General features: G+C 31.7%; 2 protein-coding genes across 3 annotated transcripts; one reads left to right on the top strand and one right to left on the bottom strand.

Moving 5' to 3' along the window:
- Nucleotides 1–719: 719 nt before the first annotated feature.
- Nucleotides 720–4,322, bottom strand: LOC118031030 (protein phosphatase 2C 16). Its single transcript, XM_035035326.2, has 5 exons — nucleotides 4,183–4,322; nucleotides 2,622–4,071; nucleotides 1,814–2,173; nucleotides 1,636–1,741; nucleotides 720–1,317 (listed from the first exon to the last, which is right to left on the bottom strand). Exons 2-5 carry the CDS (start codon nucleotides 3,459–3,461, stop codon nucleotides 983–985), a joined length of 1,641 nt encoding a protein of 546 aa, XP_034891217.1. The 5' UTR covers nucleotides 3,462–4,071; nucleotides 4,183–4,322; the 3' UTR covers nucleotides 720–982.
- Nucleotides 4,323–15,668: 11,346 nt separating this feature from the next.
- LOC118031031 (large ribosomal subunit protein eL20z) lies at nucleotides 15,669–19,928 on the top strand. 2 transcript variants are annotated; one of them, XM_035035328.2, is made up of 4 exons: nucleotides 15,669–15,860; nucleotides 18,372–18,498; nucleotides 18,621–18,738; nucleotides 19,462–19,928. In XM_035035328.2, exons 2-4 carry the CDS (start codon nucleotides 18,389–18,391, stop codon nucleotides 19,513–19,515), a joined length of 282 nt encoding a protein of 93 aa, XP_034891219.1. In that variant the 5' UTR covers nucleotides 15,669–15,860; nucleotides 18,372–18,388; the 3' UTR covers nucleotides 19,516–19,928. The 2 variants fall into 2 exon arrangements, with proteins under 2 accessions (XP_034891219.1, XP_034891218.1); XM_035035327.2 differs by having other exon boundaries at nucleotides 15,670–15,868; nucleotides 19,462–19,861.
- The last annotated feature ends 1,472 nt before the right edge of the window (nucleotides 19,929–21,400 follow it).

Consider the following 21,400-nt stretch of genomic DNA (forward strand, 5'->3'; position numbering starts at 1 on the left):
AACTTGTTGGCTTCATTTAGCGTTGTGGTATTATCATGTTTTTGAAATTTTAAGACTTTTTTTGTAATTTCAAATTAATTTTTTATAGTGTTTTTGAATTATTTTAATATGCTTCTATTAAAAATAAATTTTAAAAAATAAAAAATAAAAAATATTTTAACATATTTCTAAATGAAAAACTTAAAAATGACATTTATCACACTTTCAAATTAAGTCTAGAACTTGAAACTAAATTTAGATTATAAATTTATGTTGTTGATAAAATTTATAAAAAAATAAAAAAATTCTGGTGAAATATATGAATGATGAAGAAAGAATCAAGAAAGGAATGTAAAAACAAAATATTTGATATGGGAATTATTTTATTTTTTAAAATACTTTTTATTTAAAAAATATATAAAAATAATATTTTTTTAATTTTTTAAAAATTGTTTTTAATATCAGTAAATATAAAAACATTAAAAAATTATTTTTTTAAAAAATACACGTTTCGATGCAGTTAATTAGCCTTATAGATCATATCAACAAGTCGAATCACAGTTTTAAAACTGAAGTCAATAAACCACATAACTACAAGCCACTGTCACAAGATGGAGCTTCTTCCAGGAGAAATTTTCTTCTTCGGCCATAAGCTGCTAAGATTATATGAACTTGTAGCAGACATTCCCCTGAGAAAGAAATCTCAGACAGACAGACCGAGACCCGAGAGCAGAACAGAATAAATCTAAAACTGGAACTCCATACTCAGCTCGAGCAACAGCTAAAATTTACATAACCATAACTTTGGCACAGTGCTTGTCAAGAACACAGGAAATATGGAGTTCAGATAAACTATAGCTATTCAGTACACACTAGTTTCTATTCTTGTACACACATTGAGCCCACGAAAAAAAGGAATGGACCAAACTATGTATTATTTAAAGATGTACGTTTCTAATATATAGGTATGCAGACTTGAACTAGATGATGGAGTGAACCTTGCTTAAGATTTGCTCTTGAACTTCCTTTGACCTTTCAAGTCCACCACAATCACGGAGATATTATCCTTGCTTCCCTTCTGGAGGGCAAGCATCGAAAGGTAATCAGCTGCTGCTTGGGCTGCGGGATCTATAGCCTTGCCCCTTTCAAGAAGAGTAGCAACCCCGTTCTTTTTGTGCCATAGCAGAATCCGCCTTCGAGCCACTTCACAGGCTTCCTCGTTTGTAATAACATCCCATAACCCATCACTCGCTAAAATGAGGCACTCATCATCTTTTGCACGAGGAAGAAACATGACTTCTGGATCGGGAATTATCCATGGTTTTAAATATCTATCACCTGTTAGATAAAAATGATTAGGCAAGTAAGAGCTACCCTTGATTATAACTTCCTCATGGATCAATCCTCTAATATTGTTAAATATAAAGCGAAAGCATCAATGGCAAAACAAAATGAGTCAAAACAAATTGCCACTCAATGTTCTAATAAAGGAAAATAAAAGGAACTTCTAAAATTTGGTTTGTATAGTTGATAAAGCAAGCTGGTATAAACTTGGACCTTAGGATTAAGTAATTGAACCATGGGAATAAGCAAGCTCTCATAATTGTTTCAATTTAAGCAGGTTTTACATCCATGCTAAAAGTTTGGTACACCTACCAATCGACCTTGACATAGCAAGAACGCCAAAGACACGATGTCCATTCCACTGTATCACCTTGCCTCCAGATGCCTCAATCCTGGCATATTCATCTTCTCTGTTTGGCTGGAAATGATAGGGAAAAAATTGTTATCTAGACAGTTTTTTGTTCTTATTCATGTAAAGAACATGTCTTACTTTGTGATCCACTGATAATGCCATTGGTTCTTTTCCACGACAAAGTACTGCCCTTGAATCTCCACAGTTTGCAACTATGATGTGGGATGAGCAGACCAAGGCAACTACAGCTGTAGATCCAACTGTTTCTGGCGCTATGGGCTCAGAACTGGAAATAGAAGCATTTCCATCACCTTCAATGAGGCCTCTAATGCTCTTTCCTCCAATCTCATCATCAACCTTATGAAAGCAGCTACTGAAAGCTTTCTCCCATTGCAGCTGCTGATCTCCCCAGATAATCCCATCATTTGAATTGTTTTTAATGTTTCCAAACTCTTCAGCCAATGCCAAATGGATTCGGTCACGGCAATAATTAGCAACCTGCATGAGACGCCTCTGAATCATGCTCACATATCCAATACTGAGCAATTATTCACCTTATGGAGTACCTCAAGTATTAAACCAATGGAATGTGTTTTAAATATGCACAAATTAAAGTCATTTCTTCAATTATTTGCAACACAAATGCATGCTGCAGACTGAAGGAAAACAATGTTGCCAATAATAAGTCATTTGAATAGGTAAAGAATTGAAAAGATTAGCTAAGAACAAGTAGTGCTGAAAACGAGATGCTAGGATTCTATATATGCATGAGGTATCAAAACAAAAAATACATCAATCTAATTACACATGCTCAACTAACAATTCTTTCCAAATCCTCCAAAAATCATACAGCTTGGTAATATACCTCAATAAATCCCACATAGATTTGGAACTGAAGTATCATATATGAGGGGAGGAAAACAAATATCTAGCTTTATAGATGTACCTGGGCGCCCCCATGGCCATCATAAACACCATAAAAATGACTAGTTAGGTGTGTCAAACTCTCGCTGATGCCATCAACAACACGATCACCAATGAGCATCTTGATAGGAACTTTTGCAAATCGAGGAACAGCTGCAACAGCATCTTCCATTTCTGATCTTCTTCCACATATAGATACAGAACCCCAAAGAGGTATGCAATCAAGCTCATAAACACTCCGGGTAGGTCCTCCAATGAGATTCTTCTCGCTAGGCAACTTAAGAAGCACCGCCGATGCCTTTATGTCAGATCCATCAGAGATTTCTGCATTTGGGCTGACTGCTCCAATAAGGAGTTTTGCCGTAGGCACCTGCACCTCATTTATTGACTCCACAATAATAGCCTTAGCAATAATTTTGGTATTTTCCATTTTAACAGACTTTGGTAAGCTTATTTCAGATGCTGCATTCAATACCAATATCCCCTTAGGGATAATTCCACTACTGTCTTCCACGACTGACAAAACTTCATCTTCCCCAGTTTCCTGGATCACAGCATCACTAGTTATGGAACCATTTTTATTCTCAAGCAACATATTCAGCAAAACAGTTTCTCCATCGCCACCATCATCCGGTGTTGTCATGGAGGCCAAGTTCAGCTCATTCTTAGCATGACTGCAACTTTCAGCTCCCCCAGAAAGAGACTCCTCGGAGACCACCTTTCCAGAATCAGACAGCAAGCTTGCAGTCCCTGTTACAAGCTTTAGCCGTGTAATTTCTACATGGGTTGCAATCCCTGAGTTATCGCACATTGAATTGCCTAAACTAAGCGTCATTGCAAGTGCTGGAGACATCTCTTCCATCAAGTCCTCTGTCTATATGTTTAATTAAAAGTTACAACTCAAAGAATACACCTAATTCTCACACAATCTACCGATTCTCATCCTCTTCATCTCCTTCCACCTCTGAACATCCGATAAAGCTTGGAAATTCTAACAACACTTGTTCCATCAAATGAAATCTCAATGACCCATCAATCTTTTTTCCACAAAAAAAGATATGCAGAAATCAAATCAAAGAACCTAAGCAGATCAGATCTGGAGAGAAATAATGGATCTGACTCTCTAATTCTTACTCCAGTTATCCTACAACTCCATAGCTAATCAAATTCTTCATTTTTTTTTTACCTCGATAACAAAATCCTATCTCCACCAACCCTAAACATCAAGATCAAGACTTCACACTTAAGCTCAAGAAATAGAAAGCAAGATTACTGGTGATGGGAATTAAACAGCCAATAAAAGAGTAAACCACCTCTCCAAATAATCACACGAAAAATCTTATAAAGGTAAGACCTTTTCCACGTAAAACTTAGGTTCTCCTGGATCTCAGGCAACCCCCTCTCAGCTTCTCTTGAATTATGCTTCTCCTCTCAACTGTTGTTCTTCAATAAGCATGAACGACCTATCTCCTCTATACAAAATAACAGAAAGCACATAAATGATCTTCAGACCCTTTCTCTAGACAATAAAAAAAAATAATCCCATGTTGTCAAAGAAAGGATTGAAGGGCTGATGAGCTTACCAGTTGAAATACTGAAACAATGATGAGTTTTCAGCTAGGCCTCCCTTGCTACCAGATTTTATTTTCATTTTTCCTGTTCTCTCATGTTTCTTTTCTGGGGCAAAGAGAGAATATGTGGAAAATGCTTTGCTTTCCTTGTGTTTTTAATTATTCTTTAGTCCCTAAATATTTGATTTGATAACATATCAGTCTTTCATCTTTGCAAACTTGTTACTTAATTCTTAATGCTATTTTTTATGGTTTTGAAATAATAAATTCATTATAAACCCTATGTATTATTAGGTAGATCTACTATACCAGGTTAATATTAATGATTTGAAATATGTTAGTAAATAATTTTAAATTTTTAAATGACTCGTTTAACATTTTACCATTAACTAAATGTATTTTTAAATCTAAAAATAAATAATTTATTAGTTTCAATCTAAGATATTTTTTGGTTTTGCGTCCAAAAACATTTTAAAAAAAATAATTTTTTTTTTTTTTTTCTTTACTTTAAATTAATATTTTTTTCAGTGTTTTTAGATCATTTTGATGCATTGATATTAAAAATAATTTTTAAAAATAAAAAAAATTATTTTAATATATTTTTAAATAAAAAATACTTTAAAAAACAATCACAACTATATTCTTAAACATGCTCTAAATGTATACCTATCCATTGTCTTATTTATTAAATAATACGTGGTTATAGGCTTTGAAAGAAAAGCCAATATAAGGAGTACGCTGGATTTTTAATGGAGAAATCAACAAAAGTTTAAGTTATAACTTTTCAAAACTTAAATAATATACAAATAAAAGAGTCAGCTAGATATTTACTAAATGATCAGAGACCGATGCAATGCGGTCATGTAAGGACACATATAAATGTAATTAGAGTATTTTTGGATTAGGTTTATATATATATATATATATATATAAATATAATAATGTATTATAAAAAATATTTAGAAATATAATACAGTTTAGAAGTCGTAAATGACTTCTACAATTTGCAAGTCGCATTCAAATTGCAAAATTAATGGACACATGATTTAATAAGGAGATGAGGAGAGAGAGAGAGAAAAGACTTTGAAGACACAATGAAACTCTTATGATAACACCATTAGTGTTGTTGAAAAGATATTGATGAAATGAGTCTAACAATACCCAAGAAGGTCACAAACGGTAATCAAAATAGTCCACACAAACGGTCCAAAGACAAGTGAGCCTTGACATCTTTGAACAACTAGTGTCGCCTACTTTATTCACTATTTATTATCTTTTTTAGTGTCGTTAAATTATTCTCATCAGAATCTTTTTAACGGTACTGGTGAAGTCATAATTAGGGTAGCAGTATGTCTCCAGGGTCTATTTATTTATTTTTTCATTGTTATTTCTCTATCCTCTCTCATTATCTGTGAAGAGATAAGAGAGAGAAAAAAGGTGAAAACTAAGAAATAAAATAACTCTATAAGCTTATCAAAACTTTAATGATGACACCATTGATACTGTTGGAGAAATATTGACGAGAGGAATCCAACAATATCAAATAAGGTTACAAATGGTGAACGGAGTGGGCCCACATAAGTTGTCCAAAGATGTTGGGGCTTACTTGCCTTTAAATTGTTCATGTGACCCACTTCGATCATTATTGATGACATTTTTTGATGTCGTTGGATTCATCTCGTCGAGAACTTTTTAACGGTACCAGTGGTGTAATCATCGAAGTTTCAATGTATATCAGTTATCTTTTTCTTTCCTTTTCTCTCTCTCCTTTCTCCTATCTTTCTTTATTGAGTCATGTCTCCAGTAATTTTACAATTTGAAAAAGTTACGGATCACACTTTCGACTCGAGAATCATAAATGTCATTCGCGACTCTCTAAACTATGCTATTTCCCTAAATAGTTCTTGCATTATGTTATTTTATCATATTTTTTTACAATGCTAGAAACCAAAAAAGCATAGTTTTAATACCCGGCCTGGCGGGTCGACCCAGAACCCTGTTGACCTAGGGCTGGAATGGGTTGGGTTTAAGAAAAAACCAACTAAGAATTTGGCCCAAAAAAACCTGGAGGGTTGACCCCGGACCCGTAAGACCCTGGTAAACGCAGACGAGACCCAACTGTTTTTTTTTTTATATATATATATATATATATATATATATATATATATATATATAAGTAAAACATCACCATTTCATTGAAGAGTCGAAGGCAAAAAACCTAATATGTCTACTTAAGCCAACAAAGTAGCTGCAGAACCTACTATTAACATTCAATCTCTTCCACAATCTTTGTGCTACCATTCTTTTCTAAATCATTCTTCTTTCCTAGCTCCCTTTTTTTTTTATTGCTTAAGCTAACATGTAACCAGACACTTAGAGAACCCTATTTTTGCAGGAAAACTATTTATATTTTGTTTTTATTGGTTGATTCTTCCATGTTGGTTATTTCTTTTCTAAACCATTCTTCTCTCTTAGATCCCTGTTCTTTACTAATTGCTTAAGCGAATCAGTAACCAAACACTTGGAGAACCTCTTTTGCTGGCAAAAATGTTTAGGTAAACTATATATCTTTCTTGTTTTTATTGCTTGATTCATCCAAGTAAAACAACATGTTGGTTATTAAATTACCGATATTTTTTGCATATTATTTAATTAAGTATTTTCATCCAAGAAGTCATGATTCCTAAATTAGTTTTTTATTTGCATCTCCCTAGTTTTGGGCAAGCTAGTCTTTTCTAGTTTTTGTTTCTGGTTTTAAAATATTCATAGAGTATGATGACAACAAACTTAGAACAAAAATTACCTTTGTCTGCAATGAAGTCAAGGGGTGTTGTTTCCATGATGGCATGGAAGACTTTTTTGTGTATATATCATGAATGACAAAATTTTTAAACTGTAATATTTAATGTTTTGCCTGCACTATTCTCTTAGTATTAGTGTAGGATAGAAATTAATTTGATTGAAAGGAGGAAGACATACATATACAATATAACATCCAATTCTTTTTTTTAGGTTGACCTAGGTCAACCCATCTAACCCGTGACCCGATCATTATACCGGGTTGACTACCGAGTCGAGTTTACAAATTATGCCAAAAAGATTCAATGTAATTATCTAACATCATTTAAAGAAGGTTGCCTTTGTGTGAGACAAAAAATGATTATTAACAAGGTTGTCAAACCATACATCAATATAAACTTGGATTGTAAAAACAAATTATAAAATCATAAAAATTTAAATATTTAAATATTTTTTTTTCATATATGGCTCATACAAACAATAACCAATTTCATCAACAAAGATGTAGTGTACTTGTTCTTGCATGATAAAATCCTACCATGTAAGATCTAAGAAAAAAAAAGTTGGAAGTGGTTAGTAAGACTTTGCGTCTTTGAGAAAATATTAAAAACAATTATCTTTACAATTATGCTCTCTTGTTGGCCAGCACTAGTTCCAATGCTCCCTCCAAATGCATGACCCTATGTAGTGATAATTTTAGCTTATCTGATGTCTTTTGTCTTGTTGAATAATATATCACTTTTATATATTGTTATGTTTTCTTTTAGAGATTGTTATATTTTCATAAGTTTAAGATCTTTCTTGTCACACCATGAATCTCAACAAATAGATTGATAATGAATTGTAGGCTTTGTATGAACAAAAATGAATGATCAAACAATTCAAAGTATCATTTTTTTTTTTTTTATCTTAAAACCTAGTTCATTGTTAGATCATATCTTAAACAAGTTATGAGATTTTCTATAAAGAAATCATAAAGCTTTAAACTTAAAAGACTTTGGTATTAGGCATAAGCATGTGGTGGGTCAAACTTCAAAGTATGGTCAGTCACTCTTAACCGTAAAGATGCCCTTATAAAATACAAATTTTCAAAATTCTCTCCCATAATAGATAATTTTTTCTTTGTTGGGTAGGGTTTAAGCAAGACTATATTATATTTTCTTTATCCTTTCACTATTGATTGAAGAAGAATCCATGGATACAAGCGCTTATGAGGCTTGTGTGTTAGTGAGTAAAATACAAGGGTGTGTAATGAGGAAGATAAGAATTTAGAATTTGAAATTATTGTAAAATCATAGAATTAGTCATAAAATCATGATTTTAGTCCAATTTTATTATTTTTTTAATTTTTTACATGATTTTTCACGATAAGTATATATTGACTCGTAAAATCATATGATTTTACGAGTTAATTTGCAACTTTAACATCCTTGCTTATTACATTCCATGAAGACAAGTATTGAATTGATTTTTCATAAGGCAAAAGACATATGTTCTTTCCACTCTAAAGTACATTCCTTCAATAATGTCTATATCTATCTCCTTATAATAATCATAACAATGTCAAAAATTAGAAAAAGAAATAAAGGATAGAGTGTGTTTGATATTGTGGTAGCTTTTATGGTTGTGGTTTTAAAAAAGCAAGTTTATAAAAATCCCTTTTAATTGTGGTTGGTTTGATTAAATATGTGTTTGGTTAAAATTATAGTTGAAATTGATGTTGTAACTAAAATCACTAAAAAGGACACGAATTAATTTCTTATTTTGCATTGCATTATTAATACATTGAAAAAAAAAAAAAAAAAAGACATTGGTTTTATTGTCTCATTAAACTTGCTACACTGTCATCTCGAACATAATCCATATGTGAAGACCTCTAGTTTCCACGAGTTTGTGAATGTGGAACCATGTTGATTAAAATATCCTCAAGAACAAAATTAGAATTGCGATCAAACTCGGTAAATGCCACATCTTGCTGCAACTTCCTTCTTATATAATTATGTAGTGCCATGAATGCTACAACAATTTAAACTTGTGTTTTGTAAGGAAACACTAACATGTTCTATAAAATTCTCCATCTCTTTTTTTCCACACTCCAAATGTATATTCTATTACACAATGTATTGAAGAATAAACACAATTGAATACTTCTTGCTGACTTTGTGGTTGGCCTCACCAATGAAATTCATGAAGATTATATCTCACACCTCTAAATAGCCTTAAGAAGTCGTACTCATTTAGATATCCAAAATTGATAATGTAGTACTTCCTTGCAATAATAAAATGTTTCTTTGTATCTTAATCCCCATTACTTGTTGAAAAATTAACTTGTCTAAATATAATAACATTTACTTTGTTTATTCCTCAATACCTTCTAGTGACTTTGGAAATTTGATATTAGAGCAATCACCTCTAGAAAAATTCTCGTATCGTGTATGCTGCCTTCCTATCCTACCCAAACAAATATAAATTGCATGTCAAAGCTACATGAAACCTTTAAAATTTATGTCAATACATCTTTTCTACCAATAAATGGTATTTGATTTTCTGGTGATACACATGCAAACATATATGCCATCGATAGATCCAATACAATTCTAGAACAAAAACAAGAAGCAAAAAACATCATTTTGAATGTAACAAGCTGGAATTTATACCAAATACTAATCAATATTATTTATGCATAAAACTACATTAAAGTTACCTTGAAATGAGGCATATATCTTGAATTCATGATGATTTCTTATGGTGTGTTTAAAAATTTCAAGTCTTATGGTTTGATGATTTCTACTACTATTAAACACACTGATCATAGAACTTTATTAAAATATTTACTAATAGTCTTACTGGAATGTTGAAATCTCTAATAAACTTCTCTATTTAAAGCATTTAATGCTAATGTATAAAAAAACATGTCGACCTTCTCAATAACACTCGTCCTCATTGATGGTTTTAATTCGTATTGGGTTTCTAAATCAAAACAAAGGCATTGAAATGTTGATGCATCCATCGTAAATATATTAACACAACGTTTCAAATGCCTATGTAAAATTCCATTCAACATCACCTTCATTATCATCATCGTGTTCATTGTTGTTGTCGTCATTGTCATCATCTATATTCCATCCATACAGGTTTCTTTATAAACATAATTATTATAATAAATGATGAGAGCTCCGACTATGTATAATACTAGTTTACAATGATTATACTATCTTAGCCAAAATGACTCACCTTCATTATCATCATCGTGATCATTGTTGTTGTCGTCATTGTCATCATCTATATTGTTAGCATCACCACCACCATATAAAACATATTTAATAACACGATTTATTGCATTGTCATAATCCTCACCAAATAGATCATTAAGTCATTATGCATATATATCTACAATGAAAAATATATTTTTTAGAGAAATTAACTCTTATTTGATCAGTAATTTCATGTTGTTATTAAGTTATACTATGAACACTACTACAATAAATATATTACATTTTCAAAACAATTAATTGTGAGACTTGAACCTAAAACCTCTAATTGATTTTTTTTTCTTTTGAATCAACCATTAAAAGTAATATTAAAAGTAAGTCAATTAGCATGTCATAGTTTACTTAAGGCACAAAAAGACATAAATCATATATTTGTCACATGCTTTCAAGATATTAAGAGAGGATGGTTAAGTATAAAGTATAAATTTTAAGAGTAAATGCAAAACATAAAAATGCGATATGTTTTTTAATTCGAAGACATGTTTTAGTATAATGATGTATTATTAATTCAATATTTATTAATTTGATGGACATGATAAATGTAATTATTGAAACAGAACAAGATATCGCTTCTAAAGTGTAAGACAATAATAAATCATTGTTTTGGACTAGAAATTTAAGGTCTTATGAATTTGTTTGTTTGATTTCTAAGTAATTTGGCATTTACATATGGTGGTTTTGGATAAAAACATGATTTTCCTTTTCTAAAACAAGATTCTAACATTCCTAAAAATGTTACAGGTTCAATAATAAATATAACAAAATTGCTTTATGTAAGTGGGTATAAATTTAATTTAACAATTCTCTTTTGTCAACTTATAACTCAACATTACAACAATATATAAATATTAATTACTTGAAGAAACTCCAAACAAAATCCATATTCATTTGTAAAAATAGCTTTTTAACGTATATTTTTGACCAACAATAAACAAGCAAAAATCATGGAATGCAATAACTATTATGCCTATTACAATTTAAAAAAAAAAGTGTTATATATATATATATATATATATATATGTAACCTTAAAATGCTACACAGCTTATTTAATATTATAACCTTAAAATTTTTAACTACTGAATATGAAAGAATATATTTGAAAGTGATATTGAACCTTTTAAGAAACAATAAATAAGAGTGTGTTAATATGTTAAAACAAAGTGTAACCATTAGCTTTTGCAATTCTAAATAAATTTTTAAATCTAATTATTCTCACTTAAACTTCTCACAAAATAATAATCTAAGTTAATGCTACAACAACTATAATATATACGCTCAATCTTAAGTTCTGTGAAAAAGTCCCACCACACATACTAAATTTGAAACAAACATCATTATTAGATATAGTTTACACAATGCTATATTGTCTGCATTTAAAATAAAGATATATTACATGTCTAGCAATAGAACAATAATAAAGGTATTTCAAAATCATCAACAACACAATAGTCATGTCTATTATAACAGTGGCAAGCAGTAGACAGAAGCAACAAGCATTATCCAAACTATTTTTGAAATATAACAATTAAAATTAATATATAGTTTATGAAGAATTTTACACATACATAAATAATACAATTTATAGCATGGAAAAAATTGTAATTCCTTATCTAACACAAACAAAATTGAAATAGGAATAACAATAAAAAACACAAAGAATGTTGAAAAATATTAAATGCAAAAAAGTTATATATTTTTTTTAATTTAAGATAAGTCAAATATTATTAATTTTTTTATATGATTTAATTAAGATAAGAAGATTGAACCTAATCTTAGGGTCTAAGGTTTGAACTTTTTTCAAACATTAATTTATATTCAAGGGAATTTCTTTTTATATTTCCCATTGATTCCCACATTTCTCTCTCGCTTCTTACTAAGAAAAACTCAGTTGCAAAGATATACATCTTGTTGCTAAAATCAACACCATTAATGGAGTGAAACTTTTGAATAACTTCTTCTATGTTACACACTTTTCTATCCCTAAAAGTGAATATGGAATCACTCATACTAGACACGCTATCAATCAATTGATTCCAGTGTGAAAATATTGTGCTCCTATTTTAAATCCCCTCATTCTTTTTTCACTCGTATGTGTAGATTGTTGAGTGACTTTTCTTTTTCCACAATTATTGAGGTAGCCACTACTATTTGCAACATTAACACTAACAACTATGTTACTCACATCATCAATAAAATTTAGTAAACTATTCTTTTCTGAATCTCCACTTTTTTTTTTAAGATTGAAATCCTTATTTTTAGTATTCTTTAATTTATCATCCCTAGCATCATCATCAAACAAAATTACTTGAGATGGCCTAAGCAAATTGTCTAGTTGCAATAATGTTTATGAATATAATGTCATATTAGCAACACAATGATGACTTAATACTAGAATGTCTAAACTTTTTACCTCCTTTTATTTTCCTATGATAGAGAAAACAAATGCAATTAATAAATCAAACAAATGAGAAAAAAAAACTGAAACCAGATTAATGTAATTGCAGAGCAGAATTAACACCAAACTTACTAGGGCTATTAATGCTAAGGGATAGATTCAATTTTTTAACTTTATGATAAAATACTAAAATATATTATTCCTTCTTAAATTTGTTGCCGGTCAAACTTTGATTGACTAGACCACCAATTTTGATAGATCCCATATTTTAAAACTGTGGTTTATATGTTAACTAAATTATGTTTTAATATTTAATTTTACATAAATCTTACTAAAATCTCTTGCATGAAATCTTCATTATAAAAAAAGCTACAATTTCTAACTCTTCTTAAACTTACTTTTTAAACCGTATCAAATATTGAAAAACTATAAAAATTATTACACTACCAAACATACATTTATAAGATAATAACATTGAAAATGCCTGAATATATCTTCAAAAACTCGCAAACGGCTTTGGTAAAGAGGACTGCACTTTAATGAAACTAGAGTAACGAACTGCAATTCTCAAATGATCAAGGGAGGCTAGTGAATTAAGGAGTTTCTATCACAGCAGTCAATACTGAATGGTGCATTATACATCGAAAGTCTCACAGAACATCTGTTAAAATTGTATTATGTTATCTTCACCTCAACCATAACTAGGGTTCATACTTTCCAAGATACAAGGCATGCAGAAAATTTGATGTCCAGTCTGAAACTGTTCCTGGAACTAAAGAGATTAATCTCAGCATAAAACCCTACCACTTTCTGCCACCATAAGACTCCAAAGATCAGTCTGCATTCAAAAAATTTCCATGGTGGAAAATGACAGTAATTTATCGTTTCAGAAGCTTCATCTTCGGTTGTGGAAGCTCGAGGGACAGAAAGGGTTTCCAAATACTTGTTCTTCTCGCGTTCCATCTTGCAACCCCAAATTGCGATACAATAGCAGGATTCATTCTTAGATCTCTGCTTATATTTGCTGGAAAAGTCTGGAAATCATCAGCATTTAGAGTTAGAACGAAAACATAACCAACGAGAAGATCAATTTTGTCAACTGAGAGCCTTAAACATGTCGAAAAATTCTGCCGTAGGATGCTCGGAAATTGATGGTTCCTAGCAGAAGAGGCACCATCCATAGAATGCTGGTCTTCAAGCTTTATAAGATGAGTGATGTCTGAGAAAATACACGATAGTCTCTTCTCCCCCACCTCGTCCCAGTACAGGCACAATAAAAGTATCAGCGCTGAACTGTTTCCAACCAAGAGATATAAACACAAAAGAACACCTCATGGTTGATAATGTGAATACTATTTGTCTATGGAAATTCAGAAATTTTCATCTAAATTTCACTGACATTGTGTGCATGCAGACATCATGAACAATAAAGCACTGGGAAGGGTATAGTTCTTCAGATCAAAGCCAAATGAGATCATAAAATCAAGAACGTCAAATTCCAGCTATTTACTTAGCTACGATATGACAAATCATCAGCTATCTAGCATGCACACATTAAAATCAGATTCTGCGAAATTTGCTTAAACTTAATCTCTGCTTGATATTTAAAATGAATCAGGAAGAATCTAACCGCACAAGTTTTTCTTAGTGAACTACAACTACTACTTCCAACTCTTCAAAATCTAAATCCTCATTCGCTATTTTATTACAGTGCAGTTTCAAACTTTAAAAGTTAGAATAATCAAAGTGAATTTCCATCAACATGCAGGCAAAAATATTCCATTCTACCTGAATCTCCAGCAATTTATGGATCCTGTTGCAAACAAAAGTTGGGTAAGCATTGCTTGCTACTTCTCCTGCTTGCAAACTCCTATAAATATCTTCGAGGAAATCCCACTCTCCGCTGAGAATAATCCTGTCCAGTGGATAAGCCTCCTGGGGAGTATTGGCAAAAGAATCATATGGTGGAATATTTCGAGCATCGTGGCCACTGGTGCCTTCAAGAGCTTCCTTGTTTACTGGGGCATTTTCTATTTTCCTGCCCAGATCCTTCTGGGATAGAGGATCATCTCCCTCCTCAGAACCTGCATTTTTTTATCCGGCAGGACAGCAAAAAATTCAGTGCTTCTAACGGAATCACACACTTTCCAGCTAACAAGATGTTCTACCTAGGGATCCTATTTTGTAGAAACACTATCAAGAAATAAATTAAGGATCCAATTTGGATGTTGTAGCTCAAACTAATCCTTCTCGCAAAAAAAAGAAAAAGAAAAAGGAAAGAATCCCAGAAACAAACTAAGGATCTAAAGTGAACCGTTTCAGAAGAACATAAAATGCAAACTGCTCAGAGATGACAGGATACACAAAGGAAATCCCTTTTGAAGATACAAACATTTAGCATACGTTTAGATAAATGATACACATATCCATCTATCTTTTTCAAAAGTAAGAAAAAGCTTCAAATATTCCAGATGTACAAGTTATATACATAAAATCATTTCTTGTATGCTGATTTGTAACATAAATGCGCAGAAGTTGTAAGTCCTTTAAGCCCTTTTAATATATATATATATATATATATATATAATTTGTTGTTCAAGGTTTTCTTTCGCAACAACCATTATTTTGCTAAAAAAAAAGAAGTAAGATTTATTGTAAATCGTTTAAGCCCTTTTAATATATATAAATTTGATAAGTTAATTTAAATACACATGAGTAGTTTTTTATATCTATTTTTAAAAAAATTAATATTTTTTAATTTTTTTAATTTTGAATTAATATTTAATTTTTTTTATTAAAAAATATATTATCAACGCTTAGAACAATTTTTTTCTGACGTGAAAATAATAGTTCTTCCGACACTCTAGTGGTGTGCAGTAATAAATGTAATTATCCCTAAAGAAATAAAGGGCTTTGCTTTCCGGGATTAAAGAAAAGGGCTATGAGCTGCTACTGCTAATGGGTTGGGTTGGGATGTCACAAGGCCGAAAAAGTGCTTTCTTTTTAAGGCCTAGTGGTTTGAATTTTGAGGTAGTAGTTTCTTGATTGGCAGTATCAATCTTTCAGTCTAAACCTCCGGTCTTATGCTTAGAACTCGCTCCCTCACCCACAAACAATAGCATCAGCAGCCGCATATTCTCTTGATCTTCATCAAGATGGAGGAATTACTAAGAAACTAGAGCACCCTCTTCTCATTTCTCGTGCAAAGTTCACTTCTTTAAAGGTCATACTGTAAGCTCGCTCTCTCTCTCTCTCTCTCTCTCTCTCTCTCTCTCTCTATATATATATATATATATATATATATATATATATATATATGTTACTTAAAAATAAATAAAAAAAGCTTGCATGTTAAAATTCGTGGTATTTGTTTCTTGGTTTTGATGCAAAAGTAAGCTTATTTATCATATGTTTCTTGATGGATGTTTTTTCATTGTTCATTGAAATATGGATAATTTTTTGATATTTTCAAGATCAAAAAGTAGTCCCCACCCCACCCATTTATTAGCTTTGTTGTTTGCTGCGAGTCTTTATGCTAAAATGTGCTTCTCCAACCTGCATTGATGCCAGGCTAGAAGTTTTGAGACTTCCTTCGCTGAAATATGGGTTTTTTTTTTAATCATTTTCAAGCTCTTGCTGGTTTTGGGCGTCATTGCATGATTGTTTTAGAAATTCTAGCTAAAATAAATTTCTCTGAGAGTGATCGATTCTTTTTATTTTATGTTAGAGAAAGGGGTTTATTTGTATTGCCTCTGTTTTGGATGTTATAATTTACTAGAACAGTTTGAATCTAAACGATTGTTTTGGTGGGATTTAGTGAAATACTTTGTGATGGACACAATCGGAGTGCTTAAAAATTGCCACTTGATGTTGGATTTTGATTGGACATTATTTTGTACAACTGGATTGATTCTTAGATTGAACTTGTTATTGAGCTTGTTTGTATTCTACTTTAAGCAATCTGGTGATTCTATTTTCTTAAATTCTCGTAAACGAGGCTCTCCCATTCTCCCACTTGGTAGTTTCTTGGTGGGACCTGGTATTTTGTCATTTCTTCCATATTGCCCCTTTCTCTTACATATTTACGGAATCCATGATTGCATAAATCAATGTTTTATTTTGTTATGGTTACGTGATGGATTTAGTTGTATTTTGGGGGTTGCAAATTTATCACCTTTGCATGGCTACTGCAGCTTCAAATGATCCTCTCTCATCTTTCTTTCCTGAAGTAGCTTTAAAGTATTGCTTGTAAGACCTTAGTAATTCTATCTGTTCATTTGTGATAAGGGAATGCACTTTTCACACAAACCATTCTATGGCCTTATATTTGTGCAATAATTCTGTAGTTTGATGGAAGCCCAATCAGTGAGGGATTTATCTAACAATTGGTACAGATGGATGTCGATGTTAGTGATTGTCTAAGGTTTTCGCTACTTGGAAAACTATGCTCATTTTTTACAATCTCTCATGTCTCTTTCATGGGTTCTGGTTACTTCTTAATTCGTAGTTGCTGAATTTCTTTTACGTGCCAAATGCTATTTGTTTCATTTAAGTCACACAACTTCTGTTTTAGGATTTAACTCTTTTTCATACAAGGTGGGATCTACTTTTGTTTTCATATGTTAAAATTCTAGATTACCTAACTGATTTGATTACTCTTTGTATTCTTCATGTTAGAGGCTTCATTGTATTAAATGCATTAAGCTCTTTGTTGATACTCAATATCCAGCATGTTACATTGTTTTAAACATCCAGCATATTTCATTTTGTTTTGTAAGTCCGTAAGAGGAGGCATCGATGGGAGCTGAAACACCAGCTTTTCTATTTATTTTTTCTGGGATAAATGAGTAAGGGTACTCTACTCCTGCATATTTACTATTTTTGGTGCACAATGCAATCTATCCTTTTCAGAAAAAAAGAGCCTTTCTGTTAGTCTTACTGCAAGCCATACAGCTAGCCTGTTTGGTGTTGGCTTGATGCTGTATGTGTTGGTTTGTGAATCTAAATGTTTTGGTCAATATGCCTATGTTTAGTTGTTGATACCTGTTAGTTAAAAACTGTTGGTATTTGACAGGGGCAAAAATCTGTGGCCATAAAGAGAGTTTGTCGCTTCTCTATATTCTCATGCAACTAGGTTTTCTTTGCTTAAAGGAATCTTGGACATGGAAGTCTTTATTTTCCATATCATGTAACAGGCCATTAAGTTTAGCCAAAAAAACAAAAATAGAAGCCACTATTTTTTTTTTTTTTTTTCATATACACATGTCATGGTGGTGGAAAAATTATATGTTCTGAACCTCATCTGACTGCATCGCAATCTGCAAAATTTCAGCTTCATTTTTAGAACCATTTAGGTCCATTACTGTACTGTGAAGTAACTCTTTTGGATGGATTGGAATCAATAATTCTTTGGCATGGTGAATGAGTTTGGTTTTTGCAGTCCATAACTTTTTGAATTCCAAAATTATGTGTGTCTTGAACCTCATCTAACAGCATTGTGAACTGCAAAATTTCACCTTCATTTCTAGAATAGTTTAGGTTCATACTGTATTGTGAAATGGTTCTTTCTGGTGGTTTTGGATCAATTACTCTGGCTTGGTGAATGAGCTTGGTGAATACAGTAACTTTTTAATCAGCGAATGGGAGATACAAGATGCTTAATGCTTGTTATTATTCTTCAGACCTTTGAAAAATTTATCTAGACAAGTTGCTTGAGGTGTTTTGTTGAACACAGGGCATTACACTGATGCCATGAACCATATAGAAGATGAGTATGTTCCCATTAGAGATGTGGAGGATGCCCAACTGGGAATGTTTGACAAACCCCTTCCTTGCTTTGGCTGTGGAATTGGATGGTTTTCGTGAGTATTGCTTCCCTTCTTCTCCCTTATTGCTCTCACTCATGGATGCTTCTTTTTACTGCTGCCTCTTGCTTGGATTTGTGTTCCCATTCTTTTCTCATGGATGCGCCGTTTCTCTGAAGCCTTTTGCTTGGATTTGTATTCCCACTGATGTGGTACTTCTCAGCAATTCTCTACTTTGGGAAGTACTATAACAAGGATCCAAGGGAGCGATCTGGCCTTGCTGCGTGTGCAATAGCTGTGAGTGTTGAGCTTAATTATTAATTTTTTTGTAGCATGGTTTGTCTCACTATTTTCGGTCATGCAGCTGATGTAACATCAAATATGATACCTGTCTCTATTATTACTATGCCATTATTAAAAATCCATAGCTTGGGAAAAACATGAACTCATGGGTTCTAGCATTGGAGTAAAGGCTTGACAAGAGAGCATCATGATGCCAGGGGGTTAGATTGCCATTTAGTTCCAAGTCAGGATCACTTTTAAAATGCTACTCATTCTGTCCTTCACTTCATGGTGTTTCTTCTACTGCTTGTTTTACATGGGCTGCTCCACTTAATTGATGAAAGAAGCCTTTCCAAACCCAAAAGAGGTACAGATTGAGCTTTTCATTGTAGTTTCCTATCATAGAAAGAGCAATGCTATGATGAGGTGACAGTTCACGTCCTTTGTGCCGGCACACATTTTTCAATCACATAAACACTTTTACCGTGAAGTATTTCATGATAGGTATCAAAAAAGTTGTCTGGAAACTGGAAAGTACTTCATCTTGGGAGAGACCAGAGGTTCAACGTGACTGTGCCAACCATTGTACTAATTGATGCTCCCAGACGTGTATTGAGTTATCTATTGGACATGTTTGGCATGAATCTTTGTGTTTTATCTACTTTGTTCATAAAGTAATATGCATGCACTTACCTGTCCTTTATTTTATTTGATTTCCAATTACCATGAACATTGCAGGCTATAATGTTCACAGTGGCTGCGGTGATCACTTTGCTCGTTTATTTGTTGTGATTCTTGCCTCTACAATTTCATCTTGTGGCTGCAGTGTAATGGGCCAACAGGAAAAGAACTGGAAAGCACGGTGAATGATCGAGCAATCTTAAATCTGTAGCTGCAACTAATTTCTCCAGTCTTGTACATAATACAAAAGTGTTGTATGATGATGGGCAAAAAAAACAGAGAGAAGAAACGAAAGAAACAACGAAATTGTTAAATGCCCCCTCGTAGTGGAAGTATGTAAAGTGTTTATATCAAACTTACAGAGCAAATCACTCTGTATTTATGCGATGATGCTTTAGAAAATGCGACATTTCTTGATATATTATTTCAGAGTTTGCTGGAAGCAGCAGCTATCTCATATTGTTGCAAATTGACAATTGAAGGAAAGTGACTTTCCAATATGAAAATTCCCCATGTTTATTTCATGTATGCCTTGCATTTTTTTTATTTTTTTTTTAAGCTACTCAGGATCTTAAAAAGGCACTTTGCCAACTGGGATTTAATGTCTATTCGATCCATTTCCTCACTGCGGTTGGATGAGGTCCATGCTGATGCATCTAGCAGCCAGAACTGCAATTCATGTCCATGAAAAGAAGACGATTTGGTAGACGATGTGGTTATATGGAGTAGTGGTAGAACTTCTGCCTCTGGATTTCATTGTTAGTCATATTTGCCTTGGAATGAATCGGTTGGTTGATTATAGGTGATGTTATTATATTCATGTGAATATATATATTTTATTATTAATAAAAGTTTAATTTATTTTTAATATTTATATAATATAATATTAGATTAATAATCTAACATTTGATTTATAAATCTACATTAAAGATAGAGTTCAAAGCAATTGGACGCCGCTTTCGACGACTAGGCTGAAAAATGGAGTTGTTATTGCCCATCTTTATCATTATAAAAATATTTTATAAAAAAAATTATAACATTGTTATAATTATAAAACTTCTATTATATCAAAGTATTGTTTCTAAAATATTTATGATCGATACTCTCTTAAATATGAGATATTTATTAAAGCTGTAAAAACTGATACATATCATATTTTATATATATAAAAGAAAACAACTTCTTATAAACTAAGGTATAAGGGATATCTATAGCTACTATGTAAGTGCTTGTCATAAAACATGTACATTGAATTGATTTGTATGAAAATTCCATATAGATAGATCATCTATGTTTATGGAAAGACTCACATAATGATTGTCCAAGTGATCCTTATATTTGAGATTACTAAGTTATCTTATATAGAGAATGTTAAGCTTTAATCATATTACATGTTATCTTAATTGAGGTGACAAAGAAGCAAGTATTGGGTATAATATAAACTATATAAAGGTACTTGAGTGATCAAGAGAGGATTTATAGATGAATTAAAAAAAAAATGTTTTATCTGTTCTCAAACAGTATTGACTGAAAAGTCCTTGACCAAGGTGCAATGAGATTTGAAAAAAGTTTCAAATCTTATTCAAACAATCAATAATTATTATATAGGGAACAAATATGATTTAACATGCCAGATAAGCTCAATGCCTTAATGTTAAAAATAAATATTATTGATAAGAGAATATTAATTATACTAAGAAACCAGTTACTAAAATGTTAAGTTAAATCATTAATGATTTTTTAAATATTTAAGGGATCATGACACATTGTTAAATCATGTACTTGATCTTCAAATATAAATTAATCAATTATTGATTTGATGATAAATTAAATTGTTTAGTTTATTTAATTCTATTTAATTAGAATAATTTCTATTTAGGCCAAAATATTAGGAACCTAATGGGTCACACACATTAAGAACCATTAGTCAGAAATTAAATTGAGATAATTAATCAAGTGTTACTTTATTAAAAATAAATTTAAAAATTAAACACTA

Source organism: Populus alba, chromosome 3 (genome assembly GCF_005239225.2).
Source record: "Populus alba chromosome 3, ASM523922v2, whole genome shotgun sequence".
Lineage (NCBI taxonomy): Eukaryota > Viridiplantae > Streptophyta > Magnoliopsida > Malpighiales > Salicaceae > Populus > Populus alba.